General features: G+C 39.2%; 1 protein-coding gene across 2 annotated transcripts in view; it reads left to right on the top strand.

Moving 5' to 3' along the window:
* Nucleotides 1-16290, top strand: part of STK31 (serine/threonine kinase 31) — a 72482-nt gene extending 56192 nt beyond the window's left edge. For both annotated transcript variants that reach the window (XM_085005689.1, XM_021078730.2), the window contains exons 23-24: nucleotides 11018-11086; nucleotides 15907-16290. In XM_085005689.1, the coding sequence (XP_084861815.1) occupies nucleotides 11018-11086; nucleotides 15907-16098 (261 nt within the window). In that variant the 3' untranslated portion in view covers nucleotides 16099-16290. The remainder of the gene's footprint in view (nucleotides 1-11017; nucleotides 11087-15906) is intronic.
* The last annotated feature ends 341 nt before the right edge of the window (nucleotides 16291-16631 follow it).

Raw genomic sequence — 16631 nt, 5'->3', positions numbered from 1 at the left:
TATGAGGGATTATGTATCAACAAGGAAAGGATGTCTATTCTTACTTCTTCTGCTTAACATTGTATTTGAGGGTCTAGCCCGTGGGTCAGCACAATTTTGTATAAAAAGGCCATATGGTAAATATTTTAGGCTTTGTGAGACATATGGGTTCTTCTGCTGTAGTGTGAAAGCAGCGGTAGAAAGACATGAATGAGTGGCCCTGTTCCAATAAAACTTTATTTATGGATATTAAGGTTTGAATTTCATGTACTTTTCCTGTGTCATGAAGTAGCGTTCTTTGATTTTCTTTGAAACATTTAAAACGTGAAAAACATTCTTGGCTTGCATGCATGCTGTATGAACTCAGTGGGATGGTTTTAGCACACAGGCTGTCGTTTGCTGATCCTGGTTCTAGCCGGTCAAGTAAGGCAGCAAAAAGAAGTAAAAGGCATACAGTTTGAAAATGAAGGAGTAAAGGTGTCTGTATTTGCAGACGACGTGATTAATTGTGTAGAAAATCTTTAGGAACATTATGCACATAAGAGCTACAAACAAACAAGTAAGTTTAGCAGGGTTACAGGGTACAAAGTCAGTATAACGATTGTTTCTGTATACTAGGAAATTGAAATTAAAAAGTTTATAGAAGTATCGGAGTTCCCGTCGTGGCTCAGTGGTTAACAAATCTGACTGGCATCCATGAGGACGCAGGTTCGATCCCTGACCTCTCTCTGTGGGTTAAGGATCCAGCATTGCCATGAGCAGTGGTGTAGGTCACTCAAGGCTTGGATCTGGCGTTGCTGTGGCTGTGGTGTAAGCTGGCAGTCTACAGCTCCAATTCCCACCCTTAGCATAGGAACTTCTATATGCTGTCGGTGGGGCCCTAAAAAAAAAAAAAGTTCATACAAGTATCAAAAATATGGAATTTTTAGAGATAAATTTGACAAAAGATGTGCAAGATTGGTACAATGAAAACTGCAAAGTATTGTTGAAAGAAACTAATGAAGGTGTAAATAAATGCAGAGATGCACTACGTCCTTGATGATGTGTGGTGTGAGTTCTCAAATTGGTCTATAGTTTCAATACAATTTCAGCAAAACTTCTAGGCTTACATTTTGGGGGGGGCAGTAATTGACTCAGATTCTGTAGTTTATATGGGATCTCAGATAGCTAAAACAATTTTGAAAAATAATACAATTAGAGGGCTTTCACTGATTTTAAGACAATAATTTTACAGTAAATCAAGGTGTGTGATATTGCCATAAAGTCTGACATACAGACTGATGGAACAGTATTAGGTAGAAACAGACCCACTCACATATGGTCAGTTGATTTTTGACAAAGGTACCAAGACGATCCTATGGGGGAAAAGATAGTCTTCAACAAATGGTCCTGTAACAATTGGATATCTCTACATAAAAAATTACACTTTGACTCATCCCTTGCACAGTGTATAAAAACAAACTCTCAGTGTACGTTAGACCTACATGTAAAACTCAAGCATCTAAGACTGAGGAATAAAACACAGAGAAAATCTTACTGACTTTGAGTTTGGCAAGGATTTCTTGTAGTAGGACACAAAGTATAAAAGAAAAAAAAATTAGGATTTCATCAAAATTCAAAACTTTACTCTTTAGGAGGCACTGTTATAAAAATGAAAGGTAAGTCATGCACAGATTGAAGGAAATGTTTGCAAAGCATGTATCTGACAAAAGACTTGTAAACAGCTTACAGAGAACTCTTAAAACTCAATCAGAAGACAGTTTAAAAATGGGCGAAGTATTTAAATAGGCATTTTACCAAATGAAAGGTCCAGATGGTGAATAAGCATGCAAAAAGATGCTCTTAACATCATGACTTATTAAGGAAATGCAAATTAAAACCAAAGTGAGATACTACCACATACCCACTGTGAAGTCTAAGATTAAAAATACTCACCAAACCAAGTGTCTACTAGGATGTGTAGCAACTAGAACTCTCATATATTGCTGAAGGGAATGTATATGGATCAACCGCTTTGGAAAATAATTTGGCAGTTGTTAAAACAGATACCTACTGTTTGACCTAGCCGTTTTACTCCTAGGTATTTAGCCAAGAGAAATGAAAGCATATGTCTATACAAAGACTTGTACATAAATATTCAAAGACATTTTACTTCTTTTTTTAAAGACATTTTATTTGTAATAGCCAAAAACTGGAACAGCACAAATGTCCATAAACAGGTGAATGGATAAATAGTCTACTGTATATCTACCCACTGGAATACTACTCAGCAATAAAAGGAGTGAACTATTAATACAGGCACACCTTATTTTGTTGTGCTTCACTTTATTAAACTGCAGATACTGCATTTTTAATATATTGAACATTTGTGGTAACCATGCATTGTGAGATGATGGTTAGCGTTTTTTACCAATAAAGTTTTTTTTTTTTTTGTTTTTAAATGGATGCACCTGCAGCATATGGAAGTTCCCAGACTAGGGGTCAGACTGCACCTGCAGCTGCTGACCTGTGCCACAGCCACAGCAACATGGGATCCAAGCCACTTCTGCAACCTCCATAGTTCATGGCAACAGCAGATCCTTAACCCACTGACTGAGGCCAGGGTTTGAACCTGCAACCTCGTGGATACTACTCGGGTTTGTTTCTTCTGAGCCACAACAGGAACTCCAGCAATAAACTATTTTTAAATTAAGCTGTTTACATTGTTTTTAGACATACTGCTATTGCACACTTAATAAGTTACAGTATAGTATAAACATAACTTCTATGTTATGGGAAACCAAAAAAAATTGTTATTCTCTTTTTTGTGATATCCACTTTAATATAGTGGTCTGGTACTGAATCCTCATTTCTCTGAGGTGTGCCTGCACACTCAGTAATATGGAGGAATCTGCCAAGCTGAAGAAACCAAAGGAAAGAAAGAGTACATATTTTATGGTTCTATTTGTATAGAGTTCTCTAAGGTGAGATAGAAAGGAGACCACTTCTAGGGTTTGAGGATGGAGAGGAAGGGGAGATAGATCACGGGGGGGATGAGGAAGTGTTGTGGCATAATCACCGTGCTGACCAGCTTGATTGTGGTGACGATTCTGCAGGACTGCACATATGTGAACACTGATTATGTTCTTTAAATGCAAGCAGTTCAATTATACCTTAATAAAGCTGTTGTAAATAGAGCGTGTATACCTCCCCAAGTGGGATCAGTGGGAATCCCGTTCCCCAATTAAGCATTCATAAGTTTTGGCCTATGCTGGCATGTGTATTTAAAGTTGCCTGGTTTTTTGAAACCATTATAGCCATGGAAATTATTTTACTGGCATCATTTTTGTCATTGCTTCAGTAATCTCTCTATTCTTTACATCAGAAGGATGAAAGTAAATGTCTCAAAAGTTTCTGTGTTCCTGAGAGCCATCACAAAACATCACCGCAGTATGGTATTAGCAGTCCATGTGCTCCCCGTTCCCTTTGGTCATTAAATGGGAGTAAAGAGCTCGGTGAGAAAACGTGCTACGGTTGTGCTGAATTCCTGCTCTTCTTTAATATTGATTAAGCGGTTTAAGGAATTTGATTTTTAAACTACCATGTAGTATGGTTGATTGTTTTTTGGTGTTCAGTCCTGTGAATTTTAGCACAGGTTAGTATAGCCATCACCACAGTTAGCTTACAGAACAGCTCCGTATCTCTAAAAAAATTCTCTCTACTGTCCCTTTGTAGTCATACCCTCTCCCTTACCCTTAACCCTTGGCAACTGCTGATTTTTTCTCTATCATTGTAGTTTTGTCTTTTTAAGATTGTCACATAATTATATGTTGTCTTATAGTTTGTAACCTTTCGAGACTAGCTTCTTCACTCAGCATGATTCCTTGGAGATTCATCTAAGTTATTTAGTATATTAATAATTCATTCCATTTTTTTTGTGGTTAAGTAATCCTCCATTATATGGATGTACCAACTTGATTTATCTCTTCACCTGTTGAAGGAGATTTGGGTTGTTTCCACTTTTCGGCTGTTACGTATAAAGCTGTTATAAACATTTGTGTATAGGTTTTTGTGTGAACACATGTTTTTTCTTCTCTAGAATAAATACCCAGGAGGGAGGATTGTTGAATAGATTATAATTATTTGTATAATTTTATAAGGAGCTGCCAAACAGTTTTTCAGGGGATTGTACTATTTTGCATTCTCACCAGCAATGTATGAGAGTTTCAGATTCTCTGCATCATTTTTTTTTGTCTTTTTGCCTTTTCTAGGGCCTCTCTCATGGCATGTGGAGGTTCCCAGGATAGGGGTCTAATCGGAGCTGTAGCCGCCGGCCTACGCCACAGCAATGAGGAATCCAAGCCATGTCTGTGACCTACACCACAGCTCACAGCAGTGCCAGATCCTTAACCTACTGAGCAAGGCCAGGGATCAAACCTGCAACCTCATGGTTCTCAGTCGGATTCTTTAACCACTGTGCCATGGCAGGAACTCCTGCATCATTGTTAATACCTTATATTGTCATTATTTTTGTTTCAGCCATTCTCTTAGGTCTGTAATAGTGTCTTGTCTTAATTTAAATTTTGCTTAATTTAAATTTCGTGATGATGTCCAGCATATTTTTATTTGATCATTATTTGCCTTGCAGATATTCTCTGGGGTGAAATGTCTGTTCAAGTCTTTTGCACATGTTAAAAATTGGGTCTCTTACTATTGAGTGTTTTTTTTTTTTTTTTTTGTCTTTTTGTCTCTTCTAGGGCCGCTCCCTGGCATATGGAGGTTCCCAGGCTAGGGGTCTAATCGAGCTGTAGCTGCCGGCCTACACTAGAGCCACAGCAAAGCGGGATCCAAGCTGCACCTGCGACCTACACCACCGATCGAACACGCATCCTCATGGATCCTAATTGAGTTTGTTAACTGCTGAGCCACAAAGGGAACTCCCTGATTTTTTTGAATGTAACGTCCTGAAAAATGTCAATTAAATCTAACTTTTCTGTTGTGTCATTTAGAATCTCTGTTGCCTTGCTGATTTTCTTTCTAGAGGATCTGTCCATTGATGTGAGTGGGGTGTTAAAGTCTCCTACTATTTTTGTATTCCCATGAATTTCTCCTTTTAAGTCTGTTAGTATTTGTTGTATGTATTTCGGTGCTCTTATATTAGGGGCATGTATATTGACAAGTGTAATGTCCTCTTCTTGAATCGATCCTTTTATCATTAAATAGTGTCTTTCTTTTTCTTTATAGACTTTATTTTATTTTTATTTATTTATTTTGCTTTTTAGTGCCGCACCCGTGGCATATGGTGGTTCCCAGGCTAGGGGTCCAATTGGAGCTGTAGCTTCCAGCCTACACCACAGCCATAGCAAGACGGGATCCAAGCCACATCTGCGACCTACACCACATCTCACAGCAATGCCAGACCCTTAAGCCAGTGAGTGAGGCCAAGGATTGAACCCTTGACCTCATCGTTCCTAGTCAGATTCGTTTCCACTGCACCATGATGGGAACTCCCGTAGACTTCATTTTAAAGTTTCTTTTGTCTGATATGAGTATTGCAGTTCCTGCTTTCCTGTCTTTCCATTTGCACGAAATACCTTTTTCCATCCTCTCACTTGCAGTTTGTGTCTTTTGCCCTAAGGCGAGTCTCTTATAGGCAGCATATTGTAGGGTCTTATTTTTTATCCAGTCTGCCATTCTATGACTTTTGATTGGAGCATTCAGTCCATTGACATTTGAGGTAATTACTGATAAATATGTATTTATTGCCATTTTAAACCTTGTTTTTCAGTTGATTCTGTTTCTCCTTCTTCCTTTCTGTTTTTGGTTGGATGTTTTATTTTATGTGTGTATCCTCTTCTTTTTAGTTTATGTGAATGTATTGTTTGGTTTTGATTTGTGGTTGTCCTACTTTTCAAGTATGTTAATCCCTTCCTGTATCTGCTTGTTTTAGCCTGATAGTCATATAGGCTCAAACACATTCTAGAAAAAAAGAGTCTAGATTTTCTTACTTTCCTTCCCCATATTTTATGATTTTTATGTCCTTTTTTAACATCTTCACATTTATCCTTTTGCTGATTGTTGTGTTTATTGTGGCTTTTACAATAGTTTTTTTTTTTTAAGATCTGTATACTGGCTTAAGTGATTACTTTCCAATTTGTGATTTCCTCCATCCTGTTTCTTCTTCTGTTTTATTTAGAGGAGCCCTTTCAGTATTTCATTTATTTACTTATTTATTTTTTGGTCTTTTTGTCTTTTTAGGGCTGCACCTGTGGCATATGGAGGTTCCCAAGCTAGGGGTCCAGTCGGAGCCACAGCTACGTGGGATCTGAGCCATATCTGCAACCTACACCACAGCTCGTGGCAACACCGGATCCTTAACCCACTGAATGAGGCTAGGAATCAAACCCGCAACCTCGTGGTTCCTAGTTGGATTCGTTTCCACTGTGCCATGAGCCAGTATATGCCAGTATTTCTTTTAGAATGGGTTTAGTTTTGCTGTATTCTTTTGGTTTTTGTTCGTTGGAGAAATTATTTATTTCTACTTCTATTTTAAATGATATTCTTGCTGGGTAGAGTATTCTAGGCTGTACATTTTTCCCTTTTAGAATTTTGAATATCTTGCCATTCTCTTCTGGCCTGTAGTGTTTCTGTAGAGAAATCAGCTGATAGCCTTATGGGGTTCCCTTATAATTAACTCTGTGTTTTTTTCTTGCTGCCTTTAGAATCCTGTCTTTAACTTTTGCCATTTTTATTGTAATATGCCTTGGTTTGGGTCTGTTTGCATTCAACTTGTTTGGGGCCCTCTGTGCTTCCCATATCTTTTTACCTGTTTACTTTAGATTTGGAAGGTTTTCAGCCATAATTTCTTCAAATATATTTTCAGTCCCCTTTTTCTTCTCCTTCTGAAATGCCTATTATGTGTAGATTGGCCTGCTTTATATTATCCCATAGATCTCTATTATTGCCTTCATGTTTCTTCATTTGGTTTTTTGTCTGCTGTCCTGATTGGATGATTTCCATTATTCTATCTTCCACATCGTTAATTTGTTCCTCTGCATTATCCATTCTGCTCTTCAGTGCCTTTAACTCAGCTTGCGTCTCTGCAAACGAATTTTCTAATTTTTCTTGGCTCCTCCTTGTGTTTTCTAGCTCTTTTCTAAAGTAATCTGCATTATGTTCATATCCGCCCTTAATTCCCTCATATTCGCTTTTAATTCCTTCAGTATTTTCACCGTCTCCTTTTTGAACTCAGTGTCTGTTAGACTGCAGAGGTCTGTTTCAGGATTTGCTCCTTCAGGTGAATTCTCCTGTTCTTTTAACTGGAAATGGTTTCTGAGTTTCTTCATTTTGCTTCTATTATTCTGAGTTTAGGGAAAACAACTGCTGTAGTCTTTGGGGGCTATATATGTGAGAGTGCCCCTGGGTATTTTGTGAGGGCTTACTATTTATTTGTGGTGTGAGGGCTGATTTTGGTTTGGATGCTTGCTATTTCTTTCCTCAGTGTGCAGGCTGTTATGCCCTTGAAGGATACTGCATGTGCTTCCAGGGAGGTGGAGGCAGTGGGCAGGGCTAGTAGCCAGTGCCTGGTTGCTGGGCCCTTGACAGTGGCAAGGACGTGCAGGAAGGTGGTGGAGGCTTCTCCTGATTGCAGGGCCTTGGGAAGTGGCAGTGACCCTCAGGCAGCTATAGGCAGCACACAGAGCATTTGGCAGTGGCAGCGGCAGGGTGTGTGCATTCCCAGGGGAGTGAGAGCAGCAACAGATGGTGCTCGGTTGCAGTGCCCTCCTCTGTGCTGACCTCTGAGGTGAGTGGGGCACAAGTGGTGCCTGTTCAAGACCCCTAGTGGTGGTGAGCCTCTCCCACCTCTAGAGTCTGAGATGACTGTGGTGGTTTGCCCCTGCCACCTGTAGACCATGCAAGAGGTGCCCCATCACACTTACTTGCACAGGAGGCACCACTACCTGTAGCCTGAACAAGAGGGGCCTGGGGCTGTAGCCCATGCAGGAGGTGTCTTGCTGCCCATAGCCTCTCCTTCCAAGAATCTGCATGTGTGCAGAGAAGGATATTCCTATGGCTGTCTGCCCCTCCTCCTCTTGTCCTCCCCAGAGAGGAGGTGGTGCCTTGCTTCCCTTGGCCCAGATCTCCTCCTGGGTTCCCTCAGCTTTGGTGCTCCATTCCCTAGCCCCTCAGGCTGTCTCCACACAGCCAACCCTAGTCCTCTCCCCAGAACTGACCTCCAGAGCCTAGCCCCCTTCCAAGTGTCTGAGGCTGTGGTATTGCAGGCGGTGGTTCTTAGTTTCATATGTGATTTTCTATTGTCCCCTGAATATTTAGGGTATTATATTCTGAGGCTTTGTATCATACTGAAATTTCTTTCTTTCTTTTTTTTTTTTTTTTTTTTGCAGTTACTCTGTTTAAGTATAATGTACAGTTTCAGATGGGGTTTGATTAGATCTTCAGCTCCCCACTGAGCTCTCCTGATGCCACTTCAGCAAAAGTGGTATGCTGATTTCCACTGCTTTGCCTCTTCACGTTCCTATTGATTGGAGTGGAAATTTATCTCTCAGATTTTATTTTAAGTGGGAAAACTGGTGTGAAATGGCACCTTTTGAATGCTTTTTTACCTTAGGAACTGAATGCTTCTGCAGAGTATTGCCACCACACCGGTCTTACTTTTGTGGGGTCCTCACTGTTGGTATTTAAAAATAAGTCATCCCTGGGAGTTCCTGCTGTGGTGCAATGGGTTAGGATTCTGACTGCAGCAGCTCAGGTTGCTGCAGAGGTGTGGGTTCAGTCTCTGGCCTGGCCTGTGTTAAAGGATCCAACCAACATAGCTGCAGTGGAGATTCAGTCCCTGGCCCCATATGCCATATACAACTTCCATATGCCATGGATGTAGCTATAAACAAACAAAAAACAAATAAACAAAAAAACCCCAAGCCATCCCTGATGAATACATTTTCTGTGAATGAGTCACTGCAAGAGTGCTTGTCTTTCTTCCAGCCATTATGAGACAGGAAAACTAATCTGTTTTATCACTCATAATCCTTAAGGTAAAAGCAAGTCACTTAGTTAGGACAAGCACAGCTATTGCTTTAATTATTATTGTTGTGGAAAGTTTTACATATTTAAAGCAAAAGAATAATAATGAAACCACTTATACTCTTCAACTAGATCCAACAATTGTAAAAATTTGATTATAGCTGTTCTTGGTAATAAGACTAGCGACCTTCATAAAAACATTTACATTGCTAACTGTATGTCCTAAGTTGCCTGAAATTTAAAAAACAAAAGCGGATGACATTTATGGAATGTTTGGCACGAGTCATTTACTTTTCTCAAGTATTTAGCCACTTTAGTTCTTACAGTAGCCTTGTAAGTGAGGAGCCTAAGGAGCAGAGAAATGAGATGATTTGTCCTGAATCCCCGTGGCCTGTGAGAAGTGGAGCCGAAGCCCAAACCCAGCCAGTGGGCCTATGGGACGTGCACTCTCTACCGCTGCGCTGTGTCTCCCAGTCTTTCCCCCAGTAGTCTCTTCTAGCCACTGAGCCAGCAACCTCGTAGTAGTTTTTTTTTTTCCCGACCATTCCTTTTCCCTCATCCTCTCCTTCTAGTTAATTACCAGTCTTGCCATTTTTACTGTTTTAAGAAGTTCTCAGTTTTCTCTTACAGGCCTTAAAATGTTGTGCTAGTTCAGTATTTCATTTCCTACTGGCTTGTCAGTAAAAGGCTTATTAAAAGATAACCATGTGTTAGAAGATAAAGCTTCTTAGAAGATAAACCTTTTAACTTATTTTATAATTGCCAATTTTCTTTGCTTTGCTGTAGTAAAGGACATACTTTTGAGGACTTGCTTAGGGTTCAGTCAGGAAACAGAGGCCACACTCTATGTGTTCCAATTATAAAAGGTTTTGGTAAAGAAAGCTTTCACATACGTTGGAAGTGGGAGAATATGTACGATTCAGAGTATTTTTATGTAAGAAGTCCTGCATATTTAATAGTTTATGGAAGTTTAACAAGTATTTCTTGGAGTTTCCGTCATAGCTTAGTGATTAATGAACCTGACTAGTATCCATAAGAATGCTGGTTCGATCCCTGGCCTTGCTCAGTGGGTTAAGGATCCAGCGTTGCCGTGAGCTGTGGTATAGGTTGCAGATGCAGCTCAGATCCTGCATTGCAGTGGCTGTGGTGTAGGTTGGCAGCTGCAGCTCCCATTTGAACCCTAGCCTGGGAACTTCCAGATGCCATAGGTGCAGGCCTAAAAAAAAAAAAAGACAAAAAGCAAAGAAGTATTTCTTGAACACAGGTATTAGGGAGGAAGGAAACTTGTATGATAAATTTTCTTTATGGAGTTCCCGTGGTGGCGCAGTGGTTAACGGATCCAACAAGAAACCATGAGGTTGCGGGTTCGATCCCTGGCCTTGCTCAGTGGGTTAAGGATCCGGCGTTGCTGTGAGCTGTGGTGTAGGTCGCAGACATGGCTTGGATCCCATGTTGCTGTGGCTGTGGCATAGGCTGGCAGCAACAGCTCCGATTAGACTCTTACCCTGGGAACCTCCATATGCTGCAGGAGCGACTCTAGAAAAGGCAAAAGGACAAAAAAAAATTTTTTTTCTATGTGTTTAATGTATGATTATTGGTGAAACCAGGACATTGTAAGCAATTACATTTTAACATATTTGTTTGTAAAGTGAGAGGGTATTAGAAGTGCTTATAGTATGTGCATCAACTCTGATTGATATTGAAACTGCTTGGTAGTTATTATGAAAGTGTGTTTTATTTTTTTTTCGGCTGCAGCATGCACTGACTTGATGTGGAATCTCAGTTCCTAGACCAGGGTTTGAACCTGAGCTGCAGCTGTGAAAGTGCCAAATCCTAACCATTACACCACCAGGAAACTCCCTATAAAAGTGTTTTTATCCTGCAAGAACTAATATGCTTTCTTTGAGCTCTTTTCTTCTCTCCTCTCTAAAACCTGAAGGGTTCTAGATTAGTCTTTGCTGTAGGGTTGGTATTTTGATACATTTGAGAACTTATTCATTCTTATTTTCTTTAACAGCTTTCTGTTCAAAATCAGGAATTTGAGACAAATGAGGATGGAATCCCAAAAGTGGATCAGTTTCATTTGGTATGTGACCTTTTTGTCATACCGGTTAGAAACCTGTGATATAGGTGTGTAGCAGTAATAGAAACTTAAATACTTGACTGAAGATGTCTTCTAATTTTTGTAAAAATACAAAGTGGCATTCACACAAAAGAAGTATTGAAAAATTTAAGTGCCATGCTTATCCCATTGCCAGAAAATTACTGCTAGAGAGTACTGCTGAATTGTATTTTTGTCATCCAAATTATATAACCTCTGTGATTATTAAGGAAAAATCTTTACTATATCTTCAGAGATCATATTATATTAAAATGAGTGTTTCACTTTTTGTAGGTAGCTAGCTATATCTTCTTTGTCATACATCTGTGCCATTCATATTGCTTTAATGTGTGTATGTGTGTGTGTATAGCCACAATATCTTAAGTATGTTCTATATCAGGAGTTGAACTAGGTGTTGCTTTCTAGGATTGCAGCATTGAAGAAATTAATAATTTAGAAATGTGAACAAGTAAGCAATCAAGATCCATATATAGAATATTAAAAAGTAATTTGGAGGAAGCTAAATAATTTTTTTTTTGTCTTTTGTCTTTTTAGGGCCACACTTGCGGCATATGGAGGTTTCCAGGCTAGGGGTCTAATCTTCGACCTACACCACAGCTCACAGCAACGCCAGATCCTTAACCCACTGAGTGAGGCCAGGGATCGAACCCGAAACCTTATGGTTCCTAGTCGGATTCGTTAACCGCTGAACCATGACGGGAACTCTGGGAGCTAAATAATTTTTATTTTGGCAGAAAAAGGGAGAAGGAAGAGGTTGTTTAAAAATACCACCAAGTAGTTAATTGAGGTGAATCTTCAAGATTGAATTGGGATTTTATCAGAGATAGAATGAGATGATGGGCATTTCAGGTAAAGACCTGAATTGACATGACAATATTAAAATCTTTTGAATGGAATAGTCCCCACTGGGTCTGGATATTAGGGGTTAAATATGGCAGTAAGCAAGTTTATAAAAGTATGATGATCAGGCCTTAAAAGCTCTCTTGCCATTTTTTTAAAAAGAAAATACTTATTTTGTGTTTTTTACCTGCTTTTATGGCTTTATTTTTTTAAGAGCAGTTTTGGGCTCACAGCAAAATTGAGAAGGTGGTAGAGATTTCCATGTACCTTCTTCCCCCACATATGCCGTTTACTCATTATCCACAACCCCTGTCAGAGTGGTATATTTGTTGCAGTTGATGAACCTGCATTGAATATTAGAATTACCTAAAGCCCATAGTTTATGTTAGGGTTCACTCTTGGTCTCGTACATTCTTAGGGGTTTGGACACACGTACCTACTATTATGATATCATAGAGAGTATTCTCATGGCCCCCAAACCCCCCATGCCCCACCTGTTCATCTCTACTTTCTCCAAACCACTGGAGACTAGTCTTTTTCTTGTCTCCACAGTTTTGGCAGTGCCACATAGTTGGAATCACACAGTATTTAACATTTTCGTATTGGCTTTTTTTCTGTTTAATATGCACATAAGATTCCTCCATGTCTTTTAATGACATGATAGCTCCTTTTCTTTTTTCCCGTTCCCCTTCCCTTTCTGCTCCCTTCTCTTTTCTTTTCTTTGGCTGTGGCATGCAGTGGCTTGATGTGGGATCTCAGTTCCCAGACCAGGGACTGAAGCAGGGTGCAGCAGTGAAAGCACCAAATCCCAAGCACTAGACCACCAGGGAACTCCCAATAGCTCATTTTTTTTTTTTAACCCTTGAATCCAGTGTCTGGATGTACCACAGTTTATCCTTTCACTTACTGAAGGACAGCTTGGTTGTTTCCAGGTTTTGGCAGTCATGAGTAAAGCTTCAGTAAACATCCATGTGCGGGTTTTTACATGGATGTACATTTTCATTTCCTTGGGTCAGTACCAAGGAGTGCAGTTGCTGTATTGTATGGTGGTAGTATATTTAGTTTTTTAAGAAACTGCCAAACTGTCTTCTAAGGTAGCCTTCCCATTTTTGATTGCCACTAGCAGTGAATGAGAGTGCCTGTTGCTCTACAGCCTTACTAGCATTTGGTCAGTATTTTGGTTTTGGCCATTCTTTTTTTTTCTTTCATTTTTGGCTGCCGTTTAGCAGCCGTATGGAGCTCCTGGCCTAGGGATCAGATCCGAGCTGCAGTCGTAACCTAAGCTGAAACTGCAGCAATGCTGGATCCCTAACCCATTGTGCTGGGCCGGGGATTGAACCTTTGTCCCAGTGCTCCTAAGATGCCACAGATCCCGTTGCTCCAGAGCAGGAGCTCCTGGTTTTGGCCATTCTTATAGATGTGTGGTAGTATCTTGTTTGAATATACTTTTCCCTGATGACAGGGGATGTGGAGGATCTTTTCGTATGCTTATTTGCCATCTCTATACGTTCTTTGGTGAAATATTTGGCAAGAGGGTCTTTGGCCCAGTTTTTTATCATGTTGTTTTCTTGTTGAATTTCAAGAGTTCTTTGTATACTTTGCTTAGCAGCCTTTTATCCATATGTCTTACAGATAATTTCTCACAATCTTTGCTTGTCTTATTTTCTTGAATTTGTCTCTTGCAGAACAGAAAATTTTAATTTTAATGAAGTCTGGCTTATTCTTTCTTTTCATAGATTGTGCTTTTGGTGTTTTATGTGGAAAGTCATTGCCAAACCCAGGTTCATCTATATTTTCTCTTAGATTTTCTAGCCTTACAGTTTTACATTTGATATTTAGGTCTGTGATATGTTTTGAGTTAATTTTTGTGATGGATATAAGATCTGTGCCTAGATGCACATTTTTTTTTTTTTTTGCATGTTCATGTCCGCTTGTTCCAGCACCGTTTGTTGAAAGGACTGTCTTCTCCATTGCATTGCTCATTTCTCTTTGTCAATGACCAGTTGTCCATTTTTATGTGGGTCTGTTTTGTTCCATTGATCTGTTCGTTTACTCTTTTCCTAACACCACGTAGTCTTGATTGCTGTAGCTTTATAGTGAGTTTTGACGTTGGATAGTATCAATCCTTTAACTTTGTTCTTTTCCTTTAATACTGTATTGGCTGTTCTAGATCTTTTGCCGCTCAGTGTAAACTTTGGTATCAGTTTGTTGATATCCACGAAATAACTTGCTGGGATTTTTTCCCCCTTCTTTTAGGTCTGTAGGTGCATCATATGGAGGTTCCCAGGCTAGGGGTCGAATTGAGCTGTTGCTGCTGGCCTGCACCATAGCCACAGCAACTTAGGATCCCAGCTGCTTCTACCACCTATACCACAGCTCACAGCAATGCCGGATCCTTAACCCACTGAGCAGTATCCAGGATTGAACCTGAATCCTCATGAATACTATTTGAGTTTGTTATTACTGAGTTGCAATGGGAACGCCATCACTTATTATTCTCATAAGAAATCTTTACAGTTAATTTATCTAGTTCCAAGGTAGGGGGAAGCTGATTTTATGTTATTGGAGTCATGGAAAGTTTATAAATTAACTTAAATGTTGACACACTTAAAAATGGTGATGAGATTCTTTTTGTCAAAGAACATGATATGATTTTTTACTTGTCCTAAATCTCTTTTTTGTGGCTTTCAAGATCGTGTGCTAGTTTTTTCGCATTTAGATTTTGTAATTTTTAGTAAAGTTTATACTTACTAAAGGTACTATCTTTAAATGTGTTTAAAAACATATTCCGTAGAGTGCAGCATGGGCACTGGCATTCGTTCAGTTAGCAGATGTTTACTGAATGTCTCTTGTATCAATGTGCTCATTGTTGAGATGAAGTGAGAAATTTATGATTTCTGATCTTATGCATCTCAGAATCTGTTAAGATCACTAGCAATAAATAGGTGGTTTTTATTCATTGTGAAATGTGCTCTGATTGGAGTCATCACAGGGAGCAAAAAAAGGCACACACCCAGGGACTTAGGGAGGTGAGCTCGTGGAAGGCACACACCCAGGGACTTAGGGAGGTGAGCTCGTGGAAAAGCAGCAGTACAGTGTTACTGACACGTGATAATACAAACAGCGTTCTTTGAAATTGTGGTACGTGATAGGTTCTGGCCCCCGGAAAGGTGATGATGATGAATGGTAGTGGTAGTGTTGGTGGAAGTGTTTCAAACGGAGATCGTTTCATAAGTGAAACCACAAGCAGTTGACCAAATAAAGGAGGCTACCCTTCCAGACAGAGCAGCTTCAGTGTAAAATTTTCATAGTCTCAAATTTTGACTAGTGCCCTAAAAAAGAATGAAAAGTTTTAAAAAAGTATTTTTTAAAAAATTTTACTTGTTTTGTGGTATATTTCAGTTGCGATACCTTTTTTCTTCTACGTTTTTTTTTTTTTTTTTTTTTTTTTTTTTTTGTCTTTTTGCCATTTTCTTGGGCCACTCCTGTGGCCTATGGAGGTTCCCAGGTTAGGGGTCTAATTGGAGCTGTAGCCACCAGCCTAGGCCAGAGCCACAGCAATGCGGGATCCAAGCCATGTCTGCGACCTACACCACAGCTCATGGCAACGCCAGATCCTTAACCCACTGAGCAAGGCCAGGGATTGAACCCGAAACCTCATGGTTCCTAGTCGGATTCGCTAAGCACTGCGCCATGACGGGAACTCCTCTCCTTTTTTTTTTTTTTTTTACTATAATTTGATTCCATAGTTTTAATACTAGGTTAATCCATTTCCAATAAAAACTGGTTGAATTTGGTGAAAATTTCTAAACTCCAGTAGGAAAAAATTGATTTTAGCTCTGTATCATTAAATGTTTTTGACCGTGATACTCCTTATTACAATTGTAATTTATTTCTTTTGATTTTATTTTTGTTTTTAACATAATCTTTTTTTTTTCTTGCAGGATGATAATGTCAAATCCCTCCTTTGTAGCTTGATATATTGTAGAAGTTCAGTTACTGCTGAGCAGGTTTTGAATGCTGAATGTTTCTTGCTACCAAAGGGGAAATCAGCTCCGAACACAGAAAAAGATACTGAATACACCCAAAAGAAAGAGGAAGAATTAAAGGTGGAGAACTTGGATAAAAATAAGTAAAAGATGAGAAATGGTGAAACCAACCTTGATTGATATATTAGTATTCTTTTGTTGTTGCAGATATTCCTTTTAAAAACTTGTTTAGTTTGGTTAAATAAACAGAAAAAAGTCTGGAAGTCTTCTGGAGCTAGTTGGGTTATGTCTTTGGTATTCCAGTTGTGAAAAATAAAAGATGTTTGGCTATGCAAAAAATTGTATACATTGAAATTTCATTTAACTGTAGTTGTTAAGGAAGGATTTTCTGTCTATAGTTACTTTTTGAAATTGCATAATGATACTTGTAAGAGAAAAGATTGTTAGATTGAAAAAAATCCTATACAGATTTTCAGTGTGTAGGCCAGCTCATGATGAAGGGTAACACCTTTGTTTAACAGATGATAGTTGGCATCTGCTTTGTACCCAGTTCTGGGACTATAAAGATAAATTAAGCATGGTTCTTACAAAGCATATAAATCTGTTGAGAAAGTTGGAAATCTAACCAATCTTCATAATATTAGATACATAATGATATCTCCGGACAGAGCTTTTATGTG

The sequence above is a fragment of the Sus scrofa genome, chromosome 18, assembly GCF_054392235.1.
Source record: "Sus scrofa isolate SSC_HxYL_T2T_F1_AM1 chromosome 18, Sscrofa_HxYL_maternal_Yorkshire_Landrace_v2.0, whole genome shotgun sequence".
NCBI lineage: Eukaryota > Metazoa > Chordata > Mammalia > Artiodactyla > Suidae > Sus > Sus scrofa.
Note: the sequence above shows the minus strand (reverse complement) of the source record. Positions and strands in the feature narration are given on the sequence as shown.